The 25,257-nt window shown below is 44.6% G+C and overlaps 1 protein-coding gene across 8 annotated transcripts in view; it reads left to right on the forward strand.

Moving 5' to 3' along the window:
• USP20 (ubiquitin specific peptidase 20) overlaps positions 1-25,257 on the forward strand; it is a 76,361-nt gene that overhangs the window by 3,084 nt on the left and 48,020 nt on the right. For 4 of the 8 annotated variants that reach the window (XM_083485039.1, XM_083485038.1, XM_083485036.1 and 1 more), the window contains exons 2-17: positions 926-1,023; positions 1,758-1,811; positions 2,056-2,118; positions 3,483-3,614; positions 4,221-4,317; positions 4,446-4,515; positions 4,989-5,102; positions 5,999-6,077; positions 7,094-7,526; positions 11,647-11,784; positions 14,020-14,168; positions 15,526-15,701; positions 17,185-17,279; positions 19,168-19,201; positions 19,549-19,594; positions 23,474-23,654. In XM_083485039.1, coding sequence (XP_083341165.1) covers positions 943-1,023; positions 1,758-1,811; positions 2,056-2,118; positions 3,483-3,614; positions 4,221-4,317; positions 4,446-4,515; positions 4,989-5,102; positions 5,999-6,077; positions 7,094-7,526; positions 11,647-11,784; positions 14,020-14,168; positions 15,526-15,701; positions 17,185-17,279; positions 19,168-19,201; positions 19,549-19,594; positions 23,474-23,654 — 1,942 coding nt within the window. In that variant the 5' untranslated portion in view covers positions 926-942. The remainder of the gene's footprint in view (positions 1-925; positions 1,024-1,757; positions 1,812-2,055; positions 2,119-3,482; positions 3,615-4,220; positions 4,318-4,445; positions 4,516-4,988; positions 5,103-5,998; positions 6,078-7,093; positions 7,527-11,646; positions 11,785-14,019; positions 14,169-15,525; positions 15,702-17,184; positions 17,280-19,167; positions 19,202-19,548; positions 19,595-23,473; positions 23,655-25,257) is intronic. The other 4 variants (XM_083485043.1, XM_083485042.1, XM_083485040.1 and 1 more) reach the window with 1 other exon arrangement.

The raw sequence follows: 25,257 nt of genomic DNA on the forward strand, positions 1-25,257 counted from the left end.
CCAGGGCAAACTACATTTGTTAGGATTCTTTGGGGGAAGCTTTGTGCTTTAAATGGATAGTGTGGCCTCACTCCCACAGGATGGCCACAGACTTTGATGACTTTAAAAAAGGACTGGACAAATTCATGGAGGAGCAGGCTATTGAGGGCTACTAGCCATGATGGCTATCCTGTGTTGGGATGGACCAAAGTGGCAGTTGGTTCAAGACTAGGGTCTGCTTATGCAATGTAGTATCGACATCCAATTCATGAGAAGTCATGGTTCCACTTTATTATTCACTCTATTGCAGCTTTCCTCCACAAACTAGTGTCTTCCAGCTGGTTTTGACTACAACTCCCCACATATCCCTAATGTTGTATGCAGTTTTTCCAGTTTCTGAGTGCTTTGTTTCATGGGTCATCAGACATGTACTAAACCGTCCTTTGAATCATAGGACATAGAAGTGTGTTTCAATACCTGCTCTCCTGCAACAGGAGATTGTGTCAATCTGTACAAGGCCCAGAGTTTTCAAGTCCAGGTAGATTTCCTTGTCAGTAACCTTTTTTTCCTCCAGTGACCTGAAGTCAGCTCCAGGTTATGTCAAGCTAAGGCCATGCTAGCTAGAGGTCAACTCTGCACTGGAATGTGACAAGCTGATACATATATGAAGCTCACTGGGTGATCTTCAGTTTTCCACTGCCTCTCAGCCTAACCTTCCTCACAGGGTTGTTGTGGGGATTAAAGAACAGTGGGGAGAACCATGTATACTACATTGAGCTCCTTGGTGAAAAATGTGGGATATGAATGCAATAAATAAATAAATAGAACAAGACAGGCTTGTGGTTCAGCTCCTCTCATTTAAAACGTGAACAGATGAGCAAGCTGAATGTGAAAACAATCTGACCTGTTTTGCTGTCCCTCTCTCTCTCTCTCTTGATCCACACAGGTGAACCCAGGTGCAAAATGGGTGATCCCAGAGACATTTGTCCTCACCTGGATTCCATAGGTGAAGTCACTAAGGATGATCTGCTTCTTAAATCCAAAGTAAGGAAAAATTCATTTGCAAAAAAAATTACCCAATCCATAAACAAATACATTTTAAGACTGGGGTTGAGGAGATCCTCAGTACCATGAGAATATCCTTGGGGAGAAGATAGGGCTACTAAACCAGTGCAAGTCTGACTTAAGTATGCCCTACATGTCTGAAGCTCATTCCTAAGAGGAAAGGTTATACATAGCAGCAGGGTGGGGAAGCTTTGGCCATGCCTGCTGGACTGCAACTTCCATCATCCATGACCATTGACCATGCTGGCTGAGGCTGACGGGAGTTGGAGCCCTGCAAACTCCAGAGGAGGACATCAGGTTGTATTGTTGGACTTCAGCTCCCATCATCCCAGACTACTGGGCATGCAGGTTGGGGCTGATGGGAGATCCAAGTCCAACAATGTAGGGAGGGTCATAGTTTCCCCACACTTGATTGTAGAAGAGGCATTTCTTCTTTCATGAAGGAATACATCTTTTGAACAGAGGCATTCTCTCATCTTTTTGCATGCCATAGGAAATGTTCCTCCTTAGATCAGGGATGGAGGGGCCTGTGGCCCTCCAGATATTGGTGGACTTCCAACTCCCATCATCCAAGCTTCATTGGCCACACTGGCTGGAGCTGATACGAGTTCAGCATCTGCAGGTCCATCATTTCCCCACTCCTTTGTCTGATGATGAGTCTGTCTCTGAGGATGATAGGCCACTGATAATTATTTCTCCTCATATGAAAACAGGGTACTTGCCAGTCTTGTGGAGCAGGGGGACCAAACCTGTGGGCCTGTCTTCAGGTAAAGACATTCTTTTCAAATACATTTTCCTTCATGCATGACTTTTATTCTTCCTGTTGTAAAATGTCATTCGCAGCAAGTTACTGAACTGTACCAGTTAGACTTTTCACCTTTGGGGTGTGAAGTAGCAATATTTTCTGTGCATTGTGTGTGTATCCACACCCACCCACCCACCTTTTTATTGCTCTGAATTTCATTTGCCATGTTTCCACTGTGACTGTCAATCGGCTTTGTTTCACTTCAGGTTTCCTGCCCTTATGTTGGTTGCGGGGAATCCTTTGCTGACCACAGCACCATTCATGCACAGGTAAGAGATCTAGTTTCCCCAGAAAGCAAGCGAGCAGCCAGGAAAATTTCCTTGGAACTTAATTTTAACACCCTCCCCCCGCCCAAATGTTTAGCATTCAACACTTCTCTCAGCCATGTTGCTTTGAAAGCACACCAGTATTGTCTAGATCTGAGGTCCTCTAATTTTTTGTACTAGTTGAGGGACATATTTTGGAAATGTAACACACTGTTGTGGCCAATTCTTGTGTCTATCTTTTCCCTGCCCTGTTGGAGGCAATATGCCTCTGAATACCAGTTGCTCAGAATCACAAGTGGGGAGAGTTTGTTTCACTCAGGTCCTGCTTTTGGGCTTCCTGTTGAGGCATAAGAATGTAAGAAGAGGCCTGCTGGATCAGGCTGATAGCCCACCTAGTCCAGCATCTTCTTCTCATAGTGGCCAACCAGATACGTGTGGGATACTTACAAGCAAGATTCCAGCACAAGAGCACTCCCCACTCCTGCGGTTTCCAGCAGCTGGCATTCAGAAGCATTACTACCTCCAAGTAGCATTAAATTTCTGCCTCCGATCAGAAATATAAAATTGTTAGTCAGGATTACTGCTACCTGGAGAGCATAGCCATTATAATTTGTAGTCGTAGATAGCCTTCTTCTACATGAATTTGTCCACTCCTCTTTTAAAGCCATCTATGTTTGTGGCCATCACTTCATCCTGTGGGGGTGAGTTCTATAGCTTAACTATGCACTGCCTGTCCTAAATCTTCCAACATCCAGCTTTGTTGAAGAGAGGGAGAAAAATGCCTCTCTATTCACTTTCTTCATATCATGCATAGTTTTATAAACTTCTAGAATGTCACTTCTTACTCATCTTTTCTCTAAACTAAAAAGTCCCAAATGCTGCAACCTTCCCTCATAGGGATGTTATACTACACCTCTACTATCAAAGGTGACATGCCTCTCAGTACTAGGTGCTCTGAATTGCATGCAAGGAGAATTGCTGTTGCCCTCAGGTGCTCCTTGGCTGCTAGGAAAGCAGGATGCTGGACTTCCTAGCAGTCCTTTGGCCTCATCCAGCAGAGCTATGCTTATATTCTTATTGAACCTGAGACTCTATGTTCTGCTTCTGCTCTGACTGCATTGTAGTAGAATTCAAGATCAGTTGGATCTTGCCTGTGCAATTTCACAGTCCCACTTTTTGGGTACCATAGATCAGAAAAATAAGATTGTTAGTCAGTGTTACTGCTACCTAGAGCAGCATCCCATCATTGAAACTGATGGAAATGACTGACTTTGGCCCATTAATTTCGATGGGTCTCCACTGCATAGCTGGACACAACCCAGATTAATTGGTGTGCTCTCTGTGTTTGTGCGTTTTAAAATTGCTAGGCCAAAAAGCACAACCTGACGGTAAACCTAACAACGTTCCGGGTATGGTGCTATGCCTGCGAGAAGGAGGTTTTCTTGGACCAGCGGTTGTCCTCCCACACACCAGTCCCTCCATCAAAATTCATGGACCAGGTGAGTGTTTTGTGGCAAAGCTGGATGCTTTGAGTTACTCTTTTTCTTAGCTCAAGTGGTCAATGTGTAAGACTATCCCAACTTGGAATGTAGCAGAGAAGTGTCAGGACCAGTGGGATCTACAACACAGTATGGTACCTTCGTTACATATCTTTAGGCTAAAACAGTTCTCTTCAACCAGAAATTCGGCTGATTAACATTCTATGGCTTTTTAAATGTGTTTGTGGGAGGATATCTATTGGTTTGTTTTTGCTTTTGTTTTATTATGTATTCTCATTTTGTATTTTTCTGATGTGAACCACCCTGGCATCTTTGGATGGGCAGTGGTATACACATTTAATAAATAATAATAATAACATTTTTCTTTTTTTACTTATTAAAAGCGTTTTAATCTCGTTCTTTGGCCCCCAAATGAATGGAAGCTTACAAATGTCAGTGATGAGACAGTCCCTGCCCTCAGGCCTAAAATACATGGCATGAAAAGAGAAGGGATTAGGAGACAGGAGGAAAAAAGAAAAGTCAGCTGTTGTTTCTTAGTTTGGAGAAATATACTGTGTGGCAAAGCAGAATTGCCTTTGATATTTACTCCCCAACTTTCACTTCCAGGATTCTCCTCCACCCACCCATTCCCTAAAAGCTGTCCCCATCGCAGTTGCTGATGAAGGGGAGTCCGAGTCGGAAGATGATGACCTGAAACCAAGAGGTAAATCCAAAGGTCTTCGAGTGTGAAAATACCCCTTTCCTTTTTGCTTGAACACAGAAAATAAAAACGTAGCAGTGGGCATAATGAACAAGCCTCCGATCCCCTCCCCTTTTTCATTCCTTTTCTAGGCCTTACTGGAATGAAAAATCTTGGGAACTCCTGCTATATGAACGCTGCACTCCAGGCTCTCTCAAACTGGTAGGTTTTCAGAGTCATTTTCAGATAATTGCTATTTACAGACTGCCAGGTTGGTGCCTTCCAGATGTTTCATACCACAACCTTCATCACCCTCCAGCCAGTATGTTTGGCACTACAATTCCCATTATCCCCCAGCCAGCATATATGCCATTATAACACCCATCAACCCCCAACCAGTATGTGTTGCACTATAACTCCCATCAGCCCCCTATTAGTATGTTTGGCATGACAAAGCCCATCAACCCCCAAGCCAGCACGTTGTAGTCCAAAGCATCTGGATGTTGCACCAGCTTGGCAAAGGCTGCTTGTAGGCCAGATGTGGTGGCTTCTTTGGGGCCAGGCAGATTTTTTTTTTAGCCGCTTGGTCTCTTCCACCTTTTATTAAAGGCATCAATGTTTCCCCTTTCTCTCTGCCCCCAATTGAAGTTGTTGGATAAATCATAACCCACGTTTCTTTCTTGTCTTCCTATCAGTCCTCCACTCACTCAATTCTTCCTTGAGTGTGGTGGTCTCGTGCGCACTGACAAGAAGCCAGCACTTTGCAAAAGTTACCATAAGCTGATTTCCGAAGTGTGGCATAAGAAGCGGTGAGTAAATCTAGGACACAGTGGCTGTAGGGACCACAGCTCACTGGTAGAGCACTTGCTTTGCATGCAGAAGGTCCTGGTGTTGTTTGTTTTTGTTTTTAAATAAGATTTTATTAAAGTTTTTTCACGATACAGTAAAATAAGAGAAACTAATCTAAATTAAAACAAAAGCAAAGAGAGAAAGAAAAAGGAAAACAACGAAGGAAAACAAAAAATAGAAGACAGAAAAATAAGAGAAGAGAAGAAAAATAATAAGAATTACAGTGGACGCTAAGGTTGCGAATGTGATCCATGTGGGAGGCACGTTCACAACCTGCAGTGTTTGCAACCCGCAGCGCCACATCTGCGCCCGCTCAGGTCGCGATTTAGTGTTTTTGCTCATGCGTGAACGCTGAAACCCAGAAGTAACCTGTTCCGGTACTTCTGGGTTTGGTACGGTGCGCAACCTGAAAACATGCAGCCTGAAGCATCTGTAACCCAAGGTATGACTGTACTGATTTTCCATCTGTCAGTTATATAAAAGACATTATTCAGAATATTCACTGTAGAATGACACCCAACTGATCTACATTCTGTTAGGCAATGCTTTCCCAGTCTTCTGACTTGGGTTCTGTTTCCAGTGGCATTCTAATTTTATGAAATATAATATCTAGGTAGGGCTGAGAAAAGACTTCCTGCCTGAAACTCTGGAGAGCTGATGCTAGTCTATAGACAATACTGAGCTAGATAGACCAACGGTTTTTAAAGTAATTAGGTTTGTTTAAATAAACTCATCAGGGCCCCAAGCTATTAGGGGCTCTATGTACCACCTGTAACACCTTGAACTTGAAATTTATCTTGCACATCCCCAGAGATTCTATACATTTTCAACTTTGCTTTTTCTTCCCTAAAACCAGCCCAAGTTATGTTGTCCCCAGCAGCCTGTCGCATGGAATCAAGCTGGTCAACCCCATGTTTCGAGGGTACGCACAACAGGTGAGGCGGATGGCAAAGGGGCAATTCCAGATGTTTCTGATTCCCTTTTCTTGTTGCAGTAAGAAAACTATATCCTCCTGGGCTGTGAGAAGTTAAACAGCATCTGTTTCGGTTAGGGAGCTAAGGCGGAGACTGAGTTACTGATACAACATGTAGCCTTCCAGCAAGCAGGGGGTTCCATTTGCCACGAAGTATAATAGGGCAGGGGTGGGGAATCTTTTTAAGCTTGAGGGCCATATTACTTTCTGGGCAATCATCTGGGGGCCACATGCAATTTTGTCCATCCCCCCCCCCCCCAGTAATCACAAAACTTTTTGTGGGAGGATTGTACAGCATCTACTTTGCCTAAGAAAAGGCCCCAGGCTCAGTCCCTGGCATCTCCAAGTACAGATGCGATTGATCCTTGGAGAGCTACTGCCAGTCAGTGTAGACAATACTGAGCTTGATGGACTAACAGTTCAACAGTATAGGCAGCTTTTTATTTAATTCTTCCTTTCATTCAGAACCATGGGGCCTAGAATCTTACCCTTTTTTTTAAGGAAAAGGGCCATAACACATTGGTAAAGTACCTGCTTTGCATGCACCCCACCATCTTCAGGTACAGCTTGAAGAAGTCTCTATCTGAAATACTGGAGATCTGCTGCCTGTAGAGTCAGAGTAGGGAATCTTTTTCAGCCTGAGTGTTGCATTTTCACATGGGGACCTTCTGGGGACATATGCCAGTGGTTGGCAGAGCAAAAGATGTGATTCTTACTTTTGTACAGTAGGTTACACTCCAGCCACAGATAGAAGCCAAAGCTTTCTACACTCCTCCTCTCTCCCCACATCTTCCATCCATATTCCCACCGGGGGGAAGCACAAGAAGAGGGGGCAGAGCAGGGCTGTTGGACGGCAAGTCTTGGGGAGAGGAGGTGTGACTGAGAAAGAGGCTGAATAAAGAGCTTTAGAGGGCTGCATTTGGCCCCCAGGCCTGAAGTGCCCCATACAATATTTTCTTCTCTGCGCCCTCACCCCAGGACACCCAAGAATTCCTACGCTGCTTGATGGATCAGCTCCACGAAGAGCTGAAGGAGCCAGTCATGGCCGAGACCCGGGACTCCGACTTGAGTGACATGGAAGACAAGCGGGAGTGTGACCGCAGCCCCTCGGAGGATGAGTTCCTCTCCTGTGACTCAAGCAGTGACCGGGGCGAAGGGGATGGGCAGAGCAAAACTGGGAGCTCCCTGGCAGAGGCCGAGCTGCTGATCCAGGACGAGGCTGGGCGGGGAATTTCTGAAAAGGAGCGGATGAAGGACCGGAAGTTCTCGTGTAGCCACCGGCGGAGCAACTCGGAACAAGTGGATGAAGATGCTGATGTTGACACCTCTGTGACAGCAGTGGATGGCAGGGCTTCCCCAGAAGCGCTCCCTCCTTCCACATCTCATCCAGCCAGCCCCTCTAGGACCCCAGGTACTCCACGACAGGTTCAGTGTGCAATGCTCTTCGCACCTGTGCCTGAACCTTGAAGCTGCATCTCTCATACGTACCTTCATTCATATTTTTTTACTAGTTTTAAGGGATGGGCCATAGCTCAGTGGTAGAGCATCTCATTGAAAGGGGGTCTAACTTCCCTGAGGAGTCCTTGTGTATAGCAGGACAGTGGATTTTGCATTTGAAGCTTCTACTTTCCCTTGGACTTGGGACTTGATTGGCCTTGACGCCAGAGGCTGAACTAACTCTGGGTGCAGACAGCCCACCCTGCTTTGGCCTTGTTGTAGGATCTCTGCTCCTTACCCCCATATGGAGCTTGGCTCAGGGCTAGGAGTAAGGCTGTGGCCTCCTGGTCCTCCCTTGATGAGGAATCTCTCTTTTTTAAAAAAATAATATTTATTAAAAGTTTCAGGATTACAGAAAAGAAGAAAAAATAGGAAACAACACTACAATACATAAAAAAGAAAAAAAGCATAAAAACCAATACAACAATACAACAAAAAGAAAAAAAAACCACAAATCCCATATTGCATATCTTTAACTTTCATTTGCTTGTTTCATTGACCTCCTCACACATCCCTTTTTGTATTCTAGTTTAATTAGTTATTTCAGCAAATACTTTCCATTTTCTCAATTTTTATTTAATAATTTATCTTAACAATTTAACCTATTAATTAAGTCAGCAAATCCTTTCCATCTTTCCCCATATTCTGTTATTCAATTTGCCTTGATTTATTTAACCTTATCTTACTGTAAAATACCTTAGAGCTTGAAACTTAATACTTATTTACATGACTCCTTATATCATTTCTACTAAAGCCATATAGTTTCATTCCAACATTTTCCCTAATATTCATTAATTTTAGGCTAATTCCCTAAATAAAAAATTTTTCTTTACAAATTTTCTTCCAGTCTTCATCCAACGTCTCTTCTTCCTGGTCTTGGTTCATGTCAGTCCTTACTGTCCATTCCATCTAGTCCATCAACCTGGTAATCTTATGTCCGAGGCTCTTAAGTCTCTTCCGTGTCCCTTCTGCAGATCTTCTTCTTGTTGTTTATACCTGCACTTTTCCTTGTCTTTTGTTGGTCTCTTTCTTAATTTCTTTCCTTTCTCATTGAGGAGTAGGTCTCTGGGAGGTTCCAGCCCAAAGTTATCTCCATCTCCCTTCATCAAACCAGCCCATTCCCCACAGTCCCACTCCCCACAGTCATCAATGTAATCCAAAAAATATTTAAGAGCATATTTCAAAGTCTCTCCGAAGTTAAGAACCTCCTCAGCTCCAGACTCCCCCTGGCCCACTCCAACTTCAATCTTCAAAAACAGTGGCTTATGCTCCTGCAGGGCCTCGGATCTCTCCATTTGTATTATTTGAGGTGCAACCACAACCTCCTCCATTATCTTCTGCACTTGCACTTGCCCAATCAATACAGGTTCCTGAGTTGGTCCCTGAATGGTTTCTGTATCAGTATTCCCTGTTTGTCCACAGTTATTGACCACAACAGTCATCAAATCCATTTTCTCATTCATCAAATCCATCTTCTCGTGCATCTGTTCCAGCAAGGCACTTGTCTTGCATAGAGCAAGCACCAAAACTTCCTCCCAGCACATTTTTATTCAAGGTCAAAAGGACTGGTCCCACAATCTTAATCTCACAGCTGTAAAGTCCTCAAGTAGACTGCAGCAACAATTTAACAAGCTCCCTCTAGAGGAGACAATTTCTATTTGTATCCATATTTTTAAGGCAAGTCCAACAAAGGAAAATTACTTTCATTTTTCAGATATTTTGTTTCTTTAGAATGCAAAAGGCAACATTGGAATCAGTTTATTTCTCTTCTTTAGCTATCTGTCAAAATGTTCCATTCACAGTCAGTGAACATCTCCAACAATTTCTGTTTCTGACACCCCGTTCCCAGGTTTGAGACGGTGGAAACTTATCTTTCTTTTTTTTATGATATTTTTTATTGGTTTTACAAAATTTTTATAAACAATACAAACAAATAAAGAAACAAACAAACATGTATAATTTCCTCTCCTTTTTTCATAAACCTCACTTCTCTGACTCCCCCAAACCTCCCCTTTCTACATCCCAATTTCCGGAATTATTTCAGCAAATCCTAAACTTAATTTTATCAAATTTAACCCTTATTTGTTCTTTTCTTTTACTTAATCTTTTGTCGCTGTAATCTCCTTTTCTTACAAAAACCTCAACATTTTAACATTCATCAATTTTGTAGTATTTCTTGAGATAAGTTTCAAATTTCTTCCAATCCTCATCCGCCGTCTCTTTCCCCTGTTCACGGATTCTGTCAGTCATTTCAGCCAATGTCATATAGTCTATCACCTTCATCTGCCATTCTTCCAGAGTGGGTAGATCTTGGGTCTTCCAATGCTTTGCGATGAGTATTCTTGCTGCTGGAAACTTATCTTTCTTTACTCCCTCTCCTGCAGGCTTAAACAAAGTCCCCCCCCCCTTTTCTCCTGCTTCCAAGGGGGTTTTAGTGGTTATAAATGAAGGAAATTTAGACTTTTATAAACGACTTTCCAGGCTTTAGCTTACAAGGTTTTTGTTTCAGTCTATATACAAAAAGCGGAAGGCGGACTTCCTGTTTTGAACCTTCCCGCTTCGGTGCCAAATTAGGATATTTCTTGATCCAATTTTCCGTTTCTACTCACGGGTACTTGTTTTAAATCCAATTGTCCACAGGAAAAAGTCAGTGCTCTCCGGCAATGGCTGTGCGGCTTTACTCCGTGAAAATAGCAATCAGTTCGCAGCACCATGCCGCTCACCCAAACTTCACTCCGGAGCCCTGAAATGGGGTTCCCCGTGAGTAGGGGAGGCGCTCCTGGTGCCCTGCCGAACCCCACGTTCCCAGGCTTCCTCCGCCTGGGATTTCTAGCGGGTCCCCACCTTCGCCGCGGCGGGAAGACCCAGTTTCCACGGAGCCAGTTCCTCCAGTCGGAGGAACTCCGCCATTCGCCGATGGCGCTAACCCGGAAGTCCAGCCCTTGAAGAGGAATCTTATAGCTGAAGTAGACTGTGGCTACATTTGGAAATTTGTTTGTTTGTTGCACTTGCATCCTGCCTTTTTCTCCAAAGCGTTCAAGGTGGCATACATGCTTTCCCCCCTCCTTCTCTAAACCCCACAACAAATATTGTGATGTAGTCGAAACAAAATAAAAAAAATTCCTTCCAGTAGCACCTTAGAGACCAACTAAGTTTGTTATTGGTATGAGCTTTCGTGTGCATGCACACTTCTTCAGATATGCACACAAATGCACGTGAAAGCTCATACCAATAAGTTGGTCTCTAAGGTGCTGCTGGAAGGATTTTTTTAAATTTTGTTTCTACTATGGCAGACGAACACAGCTACCTACCTGTAACTAGAATTGTGACGTAGGTTAGGCTGAGTGGAAGTGCCTAGCTCTAAGTCTCCCAGTGTTCTTCTTGGCCAAGTGGGGATTTGTACTCTGGTCTCCCAGGTGCTAGGCTGACACCCCAGTATGAGCACCATGTCCACTACTCTTTCTCGTTGCTTCTCACTCCTTGCACGCAGATCAGTCCCTAACCCCGGAGAAAGAGGGGAAATGCGTGCACCTTTTCCCAGGGATCTGGTTGCAAGTTAGATCCGGGAGAATTAATCTGAGCCTTTGAAAGCCCATAGAGCTGAAATAGGAAGTGGGAAAGAGTGTCACTCTTCCCCTTTTCTTCCTTCAACTCTATATACTTTCCCAGGGAGAAGAAGGTTAACTGTCCCACCACTCCATGCCCAAATGGGCAGTGAATGGGGAAGCTCAGAGGCCTTTTAGGCACCAGGGAAGGACCTCAACAATACCATGAGGCATCACATGGCGACCCCTGAACTAGAGGGTCAGTCTGGAAGAACTATGCCTGTCTTGCTAAAGCCATAATATCCCCACCTTCTGCCATGAGTAGAAGGTGCTCAAGTGCTTAGTAGCCATTCTGAGAAGTAAATTAAATAAAAAACAACTGGGGCTGAGTTGGTGCCCAGAGATGAGGGATTGGCTGGCTGAGTTTGTCAGACAAAACTTGTGTTCCAGTCCTCTCCACAGGCAATTTGTTTCCTTTCCTTGCAACAGAACCAGACAATGATGCCTACACACGCTGCTCCTCTCGGCCCTGCAGCCCCGTTCATCACGAAGTGCATTCCAAGCTCTCGAGCAGCCCCCCACGCTCAAGCCCTGTGCGGCTGGGATCCTCCTATGTGCTGAAAAAGGGTAAGTCCAGGAAGCTTCCGGCTTGAGCTGCTTCTGTGGTAGTTGTTTTCTCTATAAGAACATAAGAAGATCTCTACTGGACCAGACCAGTGGGCCCACATAGTCTAGCATCCTGTTCTCACAGTGGCCAACCAGATGCCCGTGGGACTCCCTCAAGCAGGAACCCAGCACAAAAGCTCTCACCTAGTATTCAGAAGCATTACTGCCTCTGAACATGAAGGCAAAGCATAGCCATCGCTAGTCTCCTCCTCCATCTCCTCCATGAATTTGTCCAATCCTCTTTCAAAGCCATCTAATCTGGTGGCCATCACTGCCTCCTATGGGAGGGAGTTTCGTAGTTTAACTATGTGTTATTCATCTCCTGAGGGCATCCTACTTGTTCTTTATGTGGACCCCACCTCCCATTCAATCCCCTCCATCTGTGCAGAGTTTCTATGATAGTATTCCAAAGAGAGAACTGGTGAGGCGATTACCAACAACAATGCCCAAACCTTTAAATGAATGAATAAATCTCTATTTGCGTCAGCCATTGGCCATAGCAATAAAACAACAATACGATATACAAAGAATAGAAATAAAAAGTCAGTTATATAAAATACATTTTAGGGCTTTGAATCAATAGTCAAATAGTGGATCTTATTCTGATTGCCCCAGCTAAAAACCTTGCAACCTTTGCTGTCACCTGCTCATCTTGATCTGCCAAGAGAAAGGACACTGTGGCAGTGGTTGGGTGACCCGGAATGGACAATTAAAGAGGTGTGATAACTTCATTCCTCAAGTCTTTATAAAGAGTGCAAGCCAGAAGGGCATGTGCCACTGATTCGGTACTGCCATCTCCACAGGAACATAAGCGTTTGTCATGTGGAATCTGTTGGAATTGCCCCTCAAGTACAGCCAAGGGCAATATATTCAATCTTGCAAGGGTAAAAGCGCGCCTGTATTTTAGAATTGCTAGGTTATGCAGATAGTGTGCCAGAGAGTTGAAATGGGAAGGTAGAAAACAGTCATACCATGGGCAAAATTTCCTTATTGTGGCTAAGTTGTTCTGATGCTCAATATCACTTACGCGCTGACAAATTAAACTGTTTGCTTTACTAAAACCCAAAGTGAGTAGCTGTTGTAGTGATAAACCAAAAGAGTGAAGTTTTTGATAGACAATTTTAGTTCAGGCGCTCTTGTGATAATCTTGTAGCACTAGGGATATTAGACTGGGGTGATTTGAGTTTAGGCAAAGCCAATAGTTAAGTGTCCTACACCAGATCCGTAATTCTACCGAGGGAAGATCAGCAAACCTATAAAACTGTTCGGCTGCCAGTTCATTTCTGGGTACAAAGTACTCACTCCAGTGTTCAAAGTTCTAAAAGATCCAGGCCCATATTTTCTGAGAGACCGCCTCCTTTCCTTACAGAACCTCCTGGGGGCCCTTTCATCTTCCATTAGGAAGAACTTTCTGATAGTAATAGCAGTTTGATGGTGGAATAGACTCCCTCAGGAGGTTGTGGACTCTCCTTCATTGGAGGCTTTTAGGCAAAGTTTGGATGGTCATCTATAATGGATGCTTTAGCTGAAATCCTTGCGAGGGGTTGGACTAGATGACTCTTGAGGCCCCTTCCAGCTCTACAGTTCTCTAATTCTGTGCTTCTTGGTAGTTCCACCTCCTTCAGAACTTTGGGGTAGTAGTGGCATCCTGGGTGAGGGCCTTCTTTGAGGCAGCCCCTAAATTGAGGGATTCCTTCCGCACAGAGGTGAGTCTAGCTTCTTTGCTATACAGCTTTCAGCAAAGACACACCTCTTTACCCTGGCTTTTGACACCCAAGATGTGTGTTTTCAGGACCCACCCTGTTTCTGTGAATGTGATGTGTTTTAACTGTTCTCAGTTCTGAATTTTAAATTATAGCCAGTCCTGGGACCTGCTGGTGAAAGGGTGTGTGATATAAATTTGTTGTTGTTGATTAATTGGCATCACACTGCCCTTAACAAACCCAACTTCTATCTGAGAGGGACCACATCCTGGCAAACAGCAGAGCTGGCCCTGAATCAGGGATGTGAGGTCCATTAAGACACATTTGAGATGTGTGTTTTCGGGACCCACTCTGTTCCTCTATATTGTAATCTCTTTCAACTGTTCTCAATCCTGAATTTTAAATTGTTGTAACCTGCCCTGGGACCTGCTGGGAAAGGGGGGGGCAGTAAATGTAATAACAATAGTAGTAAAAATACAATCTCCTTCCTCAGCTCAGATGTTGACTTCCAGCAAGAAGAAGAAGGAGGTCCGTTACCGCAGCGTCATCTCTGACATCTTTGACGGCTCCATCCTCAGCCTGGTCCAGTGCCTCACCTGTGACCGAGTGCGTTCCCTTACTGCTGCTGATCCAGGGAAAATGGCAAGAGGCCCACACTTTCCAAATCCCCTCCTCCTCCTCTGGTGGGGGGTGGGGGAGCCTTTGGTTTGAACATCTATGCCAAGTCAGATCATTGGCCCCTTTTAGCAAAGCAGGGCCTGCTCCAGGAGTGGGGAGGCTCAGGCCAAGGGGCCCAGTGTGCCCCCCACCTGTCTACCTAGCCCTCAAGACTCACCTCAGGCCGCACATCCGTAGGCCATTCCTCTTATTAGCCTCCTTGAGTTCTTTTGCATGTCTGAGAGAAAGAGAGAGATGTGTGTAGAAATCACTGACTTTTTCTGATGTGGCCTGCTCCACAAGGCAGAACCATGAAATCCCCTTTTCTCCCAGAGGTTCCTTCAATATGTTAGCCTGGTTGTGTTTTGAAGGCTCTCCTTCAACTCCTTTTATACAGCCCCGACCGCCTGACCACATAAGGAGGAGATGGATCGCAGCTAATCGGTCCAGCTCACATTCTGATCTCCAGCTAAAAGACCATGGGCAGTGGCTTCTGTCCCTTTACTTGCTTTTGCATCTGGCCCTGCCCACTGCTGGCATGTGGCCCTCGGAAGGTCGCCCATGAGAATATATAGCCCCCGTGCTGAAAAAGGCTCCCCACTCCTAGGGTGGATCTAAACACAGGAAAAACCCGCTATAAATAAGTCAGAAATTAGATAGTTATAACAAAAGAAATCCCTATGGAAAACCGCATTTTAAAATTTTCTGCTCTCTGGTGTCACCTGGTGTTGCACATTTATAACACATTCAGGTTGCTGTTTATTTACTAATGTAGCTGAGTCCCTAGTCTGCTCATTTGTGTATTCTCCAGAACCCCTGGAAATGTCCCAGTCTTGCTATCCACAATCTTTTAGGAATCACACGTGGGAAGAGAGCTTTCCCACCCATTCCCTGCTTGCTGTCTTCCCAGAGGCATATGGTTGGCTACTGTTAGAATGGAATGCTGGAATAGATGAGCTGTTGGCCTGATCTAGCAAAGCTCAAGTTTTCTCCCTTCACTGTCAATGTCTATATGCCTCTGACTACCAGTTGCTTGAAATTGCAGGTGGGGAGAGCTCTGCTGTTGCGCTTAGATCCTGTTTGCAGGCTTTGCATTGGGGCACCTGGTTGGCCCCTGTGAGAACAGGATGCTGGACTAGGTGGGCCATTGGTCTGATCCAGCAGGGCTCTTCCGATGCTGTTCTGTTTAAGGTTTTTAGCGAAGCCTGCAAACAGAACACGAGCCCAACCACACCTCCAAACTTCCAGTTACACCAGCAGCTGGTTTTCAGGAGGGTACTGCCTCTGAGATAGTGGCCACCAGCCACTGACATCCTCCGTTTTCCTCCTGTGGTGCCTCCAGGTGTCCACCACTGTGGAGACATTCCAGGACTTGTCGCTTCCCATCCCTGGGAAGGAGGACTTGGCCAAGCTGCACTCTGCCATTTACCAGAATGTGCCAGCCAAGACAGGAGCCTGTGGGGATAACTATGCTGCCTCGCAGGGCTGGATCGCCTTCATCATGGAGTATATCCGGAGGTGAGCAGGCTGCAGAAGCACCTTTTCAGGTATTGGAGTTGTGGGAGGGACAAAGTTCAGCCAGGTGCGTTCAAGATGAAAATGAGGGGAAAGCATGTCTCATTTATTTCATAAAATTTATACCCTGCTTGATTGTAAAAAACAACAACCCTCAAAGCAGTTTACCAAAGATAAAACATAAAACTGTGAAAATTTTTCAATCCAGACCAGGAATGGCTGTAGCTGTTGAACCAGCTGCAGTTGGTATAAGGCGCTTCTAGTCACTGAGCCTCTAGTGACAGAGCTGGATCCAGAACATCTCCAAACTGCAAACTTGCTTGTTCGAGGGGCATGCAACTCCATTCAGGGAAGACAGCTGACCAATTTCTTGACATGGGAGCTACTTACCTAAAGTGCCTCCATCTTGCCAGAATTCAAGCTCAGCTTGTTGTTCCTCGTCCATTCCACCACTGTGTTCAGGAAATGGGACCACACATCCCCTCCTGATTCAGATCTTATGGAGAATGAGAGTTGAGTGTTGTCAGCACACTGATGGCACCTCACCCCTAAACTCCTGAGAACCGCTTGCAACAGTTTCATGTAGATATTAAATAGCACAGGAGATAAGATAGTCCACTACAACACTCCATAACACAGCCAGGGGCTGAAATACACTCTCCCAATGCTGCTTTCTGGACTCACTCCTGAAGGTAGGATTGGAACCACTGTAATACAGTGCCCCCAATTCCCATTCCCGGAGCTGGTCCAGGAGAATACAGTGGTTGATGGTGTCAAAAGTCAATGAAAGATCAAGAAGCAGGAGCAAAGTCATACTCCCCCTGTCCTGCTCTTTACAAAGCTCATCCATTCAGGGCAACCAAGATCACCTCAGTTCTGACTGCCAGGCCTGAATCCACATTGGAATGGATCTAAATAATCTGTGTCCTCCCAAAATGCCTGGGGTGAAGCCAGATGCAAAATGCTTGCTTGGGGGCAGAGCCAAATGCCGACAGCACCCCCATGAACCACACACTGGAATGTCCTGCAGGTAACAAGAGCAAATCTGTATCTGACTTCCTGGATGTAGGGACATAGGAAGCTGCCTTGGGCAGGGTCCAAACCATCAGTTCCCCCAGTTCACTGTTGGTAACGTTGAGTGGCAGCAGCACTCCAGGGTTTTCTGGCAGGGGCTTTTCTCAGCCCTACCTCCAGGTGCCAGGGATCCTTCTGCATGCAAAGTGTCTGCTTTGCTACTGAGCTTTGGCCCATTCCATGATAGAACTGGCTAGAGGAGCCAGTAATGGTAATGCCCATGTTTTACGTGTGAAGAGTGTAAAGGCTGAGAGAGAAGCAAATAGTATGAGGCTCACCACTATAGAGACATGTAATAGTATAATGTTCTATATATTATATAAACATTTACTATTTTATTTGTTAAGTTTTTTGGAGTCAATAACTCCCTGTGAGTCAGCCCTGAGTAATACCCTCCTTGCTCCTCCTACAGGTTTGTGGTGTCCTGCATCCCCAGCTGGTTTTGGGGCCCGGTGGTCACCCTGGAGGACTGTCTTGCTGCCTTCTTTGCTGCAGATGAGCTGAAAGGTGTGTTGGCCAGGAAGGAGGCCAAGATGTTTGTTTCTTTTTATTAAATGTCTTGCCCTTTGCCCCTAAGACTGTTAACAACTGCAAAACAAGAAAAAGTATAAAAGCCATCAAAGGCAGTTCCACGTATTAAAAAAAAGAAAGAAAAACAGTTCTGTATATAAGAGTGCAAATGCAGCTCCCATAAAGACTGAATGCAGATTCTACTTAAAAGGTATGTGAAATTGTTTAAAATAGCCGTCAGACTTTAAAACCACAACTCCCATCAGCCTCAGCCAGCATGGCCAGCAGCCAGGGATTAGGGGAGTAGTTGTCCAACTTCATTTGGAGGGCACGGCATTTGGCTGTCCCTGAGGAGGGCAATACTGGGCTAGATGGGCCAGTAGTCTTCCTATCTTCATATCTGAAAGGCTGTAGATCAGTGGTAGAGTATCTGCTTTGCATGCAGAAGGGTCCCTGGTGATGGGAGTTGGTAAGAGGATATATTAATTATAGTTAATCCTCTACTAACAGACCCACATGTGTGGGTTAATGAACAAAGGAAAAAACGGCTGGTGCTTGTTTTTAAAACACAGGGCCAGCAAACAAGAGTATTAAATCCAATCATTAGGCAGATTAATGAAGCATAGGAATAGGCTATTAAACCTTCTTTCCTTCTATTCAGCTGCATGTAACAGCTGACCCCCATTTACCCCCTTTTCAGTGAAACAGACAATGGACTGCAAAGGAAGTTTTAAAAGCCTTACTAGGCCTCCGACATGCATCTTTCCTTATACAAGAACAATAAAATAATTCAGCTAATGATATTCTTTGTGTTATAGGAATTATAAAGTCTCATATATATAAATCATATGTTCATAAATCTACAAGGCAAACCACATGTCTGAAATAGTACAGGAGAGCAATCCTGAAGCCATTTTGACTCTTCCAGTGACCTCAGATATTCTCTGCAATGAGGAAGGAAATGGGAAAAACCTCCTCATTGTCTCTTTGTTCACAAATCCTGTCTTAAGGGTGTATTTGTGCATGAATAGGGTGAGCCTGTGACCTGGATTCAGGAACTAGGTATTTAGCATCTCAAAAGGAATGGTCGGGCTTCCCAGGTAACGCAATCAAGTGACCATTATCAGTATCCTGCCAGACAGGATTTCTGTGGTAGACCGCCCAAGTGATGTATTTCTGCTGTAGACTGCTGCCTCCTGTGATGTATGTATAATGTTTTGGGGGGTGGTCTTGAGCTACAGGGTGGGCAATTTCAAGAGTCTATATAAGGGCTTACTCACATCCTATGTGTGGTGAGTGGGGACCCTGTTGCAACCGTTTGATAAAGATCAGGCTTACTAGGTGCTTTGCTTCTCAGTATTCTCTGGTTGGCCTCTGTTATTTTCTTCTACCGCTAGAGAACCTACTTAAGGACTCTGTATGGGCTCTTGGATACCCCATAAAGGAATAGAATCGTTAGGTTTGAGTGCAAATCTCCCACACCTGGTTCATTCCAACTCTGGAACCCTGGAGGGCTGTTGCTAGTCAGTGTAGATAATACTCAGTTAGATGGACCAATGGCCAGAGTCAGCATAAGGCAGCTTCCTATACAGTGGTACCTCAGGTTAAGAACTTAATTCACTCCAGAGGTCCGTTCTTAACCTGAAACTGTTCTTAACCTGAGGTACCACTTTAGCTAATGGGTCCTCCCGCTGCTGCCACGCAATTTCTGTTCTCATCCTGAAGCAAAGTTCTTAACCCGAGGTACTATTTCTGGGTTAGCGGAGTCTGTAACCTGATGCGTCTGTAACCCAAGGTACCACTGTATTCGTATCTGCTTCCTTGCTCTGTGCAACAGATTGGATAAAGTGCTTCCCTCCACGCTCTTTCATTTTTCTTTCTGTAGGTGACAACATGTACAGTTGTGAACGATGTAAAAAGTAAGTCCCTGGCTCCTTTTTTAGTGTTTTGAATACCACCCTACTCTGCCTTTTATTTTATTTGTTTATTAAATTCCTGTACTGCCCTTCATACAAAGATCACAAGGTGGTTCAAACCTAAAAATACAAACTCAGAACACAAAATACGTAAAAAAGCAAAAACAAAAACCAACCAATAACACACACCCCTCCCATAAAAGGGCCATAGACTGTTAATCAGCCAAAGGCCTGGTTACAGTGGGTTGGTTTATGTGGGGAGAGGTGGTCCTTGTTGGGATTTGCAGATTAATAAATATTCCAGATGGCCAATCCACTCTTCATCCCCCCCCCCACTTTTTCTTCCCTAGGCTGCGGAATGGAGTCAAGTACTGCAAAGTTCTCCGGCTCCCTGAGGTAAGCAGATAAAGCCATGTTGGTTTATATCCTGAGACAGCGACCTCTTCATTCGACGCAGTGAGCAAATTGGAGATGAAAGGCATTCTGATGTGGCCCTTATTTTTCACTTTTGAAAAGAGAGAATAGTCCTTTATTCACTTCTTCATCCAGCATAATTTACATAAAGTGAGTTATAGCTAATTGGTTGAGTGCACGCACATTGAATGCAGAAGGTCCTGGTTTTTTAATAAAAGGAACCGTGTTAACATTCTATGGCTTTTTAAATGTATATATGGGAGGAGATTTATTGGTTTGTTTTTGCTTTTGTTTTGTTATGCATTTTGTATTCTCGTTTTGTATTTTTCCGTTGTGAACCACCCTGGTATCATCGGATGAAGGGCGGTATGCAACTTTAATAAATAATCATAATAATATAGCTGGAGGATATTATTTGGAGGTAATAAGCCTCTGAATGCTAGTAGCTGAGACCAAAGGTGGGGAAATTGCTGTTGCATTTGGGTCCTGCTTGTGTGTTTCCCATTGGGGCATCTGGCTGGTCACTGTTCAAGTTCAGTTCGATTTATTGTGTTTAGCGAGCAGCCATTACACACATAAAAATAATAATAACAAGAATACTGCTAATAATAGTGGTTTACATTTCTTCTCCCTGACCTTTACAGGCTAAATCATTTCCCATCCCCTCTTTAAGTTTTATTACACAAATTTGTAAAGCCTTTTGGCAATAAATTTGGGTGTTCTAAAGGATATATACCTCTCTACATCAGACAACAAAAAGCAGGTCTTTGCAAGAGACGTCCTTCCCTTCTGCAATCTTAACAATGGGTGGATCACCTACCCCACTCACACATGAAAACAAAGACCAACACGTTGTTGTTTAGTCGTGTCCGACTCTTCATGACCCCATGGACCAGAGCACGCCAGGCCCTCCTGTCTTCCACTGCCTCCCGCAGTTTGGTCAGACTCATGTTTGTAGCTTTGAGAACACTGTCCAACCATCTCATCCTCTGTCGTCCCCTTCTCCTTGTGCCCTCCATCTTTCCCAACATCAGGGTCTTTTCCAGGGAGTCTTCTCTTCTCATGAGGTGGCCAAAGTATTGGAGCCTCAGCTTCACGATCTGTCCTTCCAGTGAGCACTCAGGGCTGATCTCCTTAAGAATGGATACGTTTGATCTTCTTGCAGTCCATGGGACTCTCAATAGTCTCCTCCAGCACCATAATTCAAAAGCATCAATTCTTCGGCGATCAGCCTTCTTGATGGTCCAGCTCTCACTTCCATACATCACTACTGGGAAAACCATGGCTTTAACTATACGGACCTTTGTTGGTAAGACCACCACAGCCAACCACAAATGAATAACCACACCCTAGGCCAGGGGTCTGCAACCTTTAAGACAAAAAGAGCCACTTGGACCCGTTTCCGAAGAAAAAAAAACTGGGTGCCGCAAAACTCATCATTATAAAAATAACTTTTTTGTCACTTTTGACCCCTCAGAATTACTCCTCCTCATAGAAATAAATGTTAAATTAACAAGTTACCTTTTTGTGTGTGTGTGTTCTTCACTCCCCTTCAAAACAGTGACCAGCGTACATGTCCCCTTTCAATGCAGTGACCAGCGTACATGCCCCTTACAATGTAGCGGGCGGGAAGGTGACGTCGGGACGGTGCATGACTAATGCACACACTGCCCCCATGCGACGTCACAGCCAGTACAGCGCCCGCCACAGTGGGGAGTGTCGGGGCGCACAATGCGCCTCCTCCCCTTGCTAGTATCCGCCCTGGAGCCGCAGCAAAGGTGTAAAAGAGCCACATGCGGCTCCGGAGCTGTGGGTTGCAGACCCCTGGCCTAGGCCAACCTCAACCTCTCTCGCCACCAAAGGAACACAAGCGAACAGCAAAGAACCTGCACAAGCAATGCTGACACCATATCCTACATACAGTAAGCGAAATAGAAACATCGCCACCCGACCCCACTCTCACCCATCTCTCCCCGCCTCCACCTCTTTCCCCCTTTTCTTCCTAATGTATCAACAAATGAAAATGATTTGTAAAAATGTTACATGGCAAAAAAAACACGAGAGAGAGACATTGCACACTTTTGTATATCAACAAAATCTTTAATAAAAAAAAATAAAACAATGGGTGGATGTAATTGTTTCTAAGATGGTTATAAAAAGAGCATTCAAGGAATACATCAGCTATATCTTCAATTGACACAGTGTTGCAGCTGAAAGCTCTATTCTTTAGACAACTAAATGTCCCTTCTGTTAGAAGACTGGATGGGCTGACATAAAGGAGTTCCTAAGGATAGAGCTTTCAGCTGCAACACTGTGTCAGTTGAAGATATAGCTGATGTATTCCTTGAATGCTCTTTTTATAACCATCTTAGAAACAATTACATCCACCCATTGTTAAGATCGCAGAAGGGAAGGACATCTCTTGCAAAGGCCTGCTTTTTGTTGTCTGATGTGGGACGTTGTGGGGGTGGCGCTGTGGGGACTTACCGATCAGAAGGTAGGCATCCCTGTGACGGGATGAGTTCCCATTGCTCGGTCCCTGCTCCTGCCAACCTAACAGTTTGAAAGCATGTCAAAGTGCAAGTAGATAAATAGGTACTGCTTCGGCGGGAAGGTAAAAGGCATTTCCGTGCGCTGCTCTGGTTCGCCAGAAGCGGCTTAGTCATGCTGGCCACATGACCCGGAAGCTGTATGCCAGCTCCCTCGGCCAATAAAGTGAGATGAGCGCCGCAACCCCAGAGTCGGTCATGACTGGACCTAATGGTCAGGGGTCCCTTTACCTTTACATCTACCAGATATCTTTGCAGGGATGGATACAATGGGGAAAAAGCATACAGTCTGTTGGATTGACAGATCTTGATCTCAGCAGTTTGTGATAGCATCTCAGTGTCTCTCAGCCAAGGGTCAGCAAACTTTTTCAGCAGGGGGCTGGTCCACTGTCCCTCAGACCTTGTGGGGGGCCGGACTATATTTTGGGGGGAAAAATGAATGAATTCCTATGCCCCACAAATAACCCAGAGATGCATTTTAAATAAAAGCACACATTCTACTCATGTAAAAACACCAGGCAGGACCCACAAATGACCCAGAGATGCATTTTAAATAAAAGGACACATTCTACTCATATAAAAACATGCTGATTCCTGGACCGTCTGCGAGCTGGATTTAGAAGGTGATTGGGCCAGATCTGGCCCCTGGGCCTTAGTTTGCCTACCCATGCTCTAAGCCTTTGAAGTATTAATTCTTTAGCTATCTCAAAACCCTGTGCCACAAAAAAGGAGGCAGAGAGTCCCAACCTCATGGCAGCAGATTGCATTTCATGTTTCCATGAGTTTGGGGTGTTGGCAACTGTGAGAACAGGATGCTGAATTAGATGGCAGAGGGACTTCTCGTGGTGGCGCCTGCCCTGTGGAGCTCCCTCCCATCAGATGTCAAAGAAATAAACAACTATCGGACTTTTAGAAGACATCTGAAGGCAGCCCTGTTTAGGGAAGCTATTAATATTTGATGAATCATTGTATTTTAGTATCCTGCTGGAAGCCACCCAGGATGGCCGGGGAAACCCAGCCAGATGGGCAGGGTATTAATAATAATAATAATAATAATAATAATAATAATAATAATAATAATAATAATAATGGACCACTGGCCTGATCCAGCAGGACTGTTTTTTATCTTCTTAGGCTTTTTACCCCAGGGATTTAGTTTATGGTAGCTTTATGATGCCATGCACACACAGCCCTGGCTGAATGTATCTTAGGATAAGCCCAGTTGATTGTTTTACCTATGAGGGCAGTCTGGAGGGGTTTGAACTTGCCCATCTGTAAGTCCCTTTCTGAGCTCTGATGCCTTTTCTCCTAGATCTTGTGCATTCACCTGAAGCGTTTCCGACATGAGGTCATGTACTCCTTCAAAATCAACAGTCACGTCTCTTTCCCTTTGGAGGGGCTGGACCTCCGGCCTTTCCTGGCCAAGGAGAGCATCTCGCAGATCACCACCTATGACCTCCTCTCCGTGATTTGCCACCATGGCACAGCTGGCAGTGAGTTGTCTGTCCCTCCTCCTATTCTTCTTTGCCTGGAGGGAGCTTGCAGCCTGGAATGACTTATGTGTTGTGTGTGATGAGCATTTCTCGTAAATAAAGATTAGCCAGATAATTATGGAGTTAAACTGTAGAACTTGCTCCTTCAGAAGATAGAAATGGTCACCAACTTGGATGGTTTTAAAAGAGGACTAGACAGATTAATGGAGGATGGGGGCTATCAATGGCTGCTAGCCAATATGGCTTTGATCTGCCTCCGCAGTTGGAGGCAGCAGTGCTTTTGAAAGCCAGTTGCTGGAAACTACAGTAGAGAAGAAGGCTCTTGGGCTCTGGTTCTGCTTGCAGGTTTCCTATTGGGGGATCTGTTTGGCCACTGGGAGAACGGGTTGCTGGACTAGATGGGTGATTGGTTTGATCTATCAGGGCTCTTATGTTATTAAAAGTGCCTGTGAGTTAATCTCCCTTTCTCCCCCCCAAAAAATAACATTTATAAATTGAAAATGTGAAAATGAGCCATTTCAATCAGTACAAAACAATTTGCAAAACAGAAAGCCAGGTCAAGGATCACTGCAAATAAATCACCTCCTATTGCATAATCAGCTGGAAGAACTGAGCAGGCAGATAAATAAAGCCTTAACTTGTTGACAATTTCAAATTCATAAGCATCTTCCTAGCAGGTTCCAGGCTACCCTTCTCCTAAACCAAAAGTTATGACTGTAACCATAAATGATAATTTGCTGCAGGTGTGGGGCAGCTATTTGCATTGACTCTTGTATCCTCAATAAAACAATGCTATGTAGCTACAGACTTAGCCTGTATGCTTTTGATCCCTGGCCATTCCCCCTTTTTCGTGAGGTTTTCTAGTAAAGCAATTTGCCATGATTTGTTTTTTGGGGCGGCAAATATTTTCTATTTCATTTTATAATGTATATAAAGCAAAGAGAACAGTTATAACAACCCACTGTTCCAACATGCAACCTCCAGATAAAAACCAGGCAAACCAAAGGCCTCCACTGCCTAGCAGACTTCTACCAAAATAACAAACTCATATTGACACAAGAAATACAAGAAAAATACCCTGGCTAATCACCAACTATAGTACATGCCTTCTTAAACAATCCATAGACTCAGCAGCCACTAGGCCCTTGTCCACGTTTGAAAACCTCTGGAAAGCAGAAGAACACAGCAAGGGGATGGTATCCAAAATATACAAAATACTGCTCCAAAATCCCACAACCCCCTTGATGCAATCAAAGAACAATGGGAGTACAACAATGAAATTAACCCCACCCAATGGACTAGAATAAACCTCCCTTTGAATCCATCTCAGCCAAAAGAAAAGAACTCACTCTGAAACTTACCTACAGGTAGTACCTAACAGCATGATACACCCAGGAACTTCACCAAAATGCTGGACAGGCACATACCTCCACATGTGGTGAGAATGCCTCAAAATCCAACCCTTTGGGACAGCAGTCATACAAGAAATATGCAAAATAACAGAACAGGTTTTAGAAGTCACCCCAGAACTGGCCCTACTGAACATTTTCCAAGATAATAATGTCCACTCACATTATAAAAAGCTTATAACCAACCTACTCTC

Source organism: Podarcis liolepis, assembly GCF_965112155.1.
Source record: "Podarcis liolepis genome assembly, chromosome: Z".
NCBI lineage: Eukaryota > Metazoa > Chordata > Lepidosauria > Squamata > Lacertidae > Podarcis > Podarcis liolepis.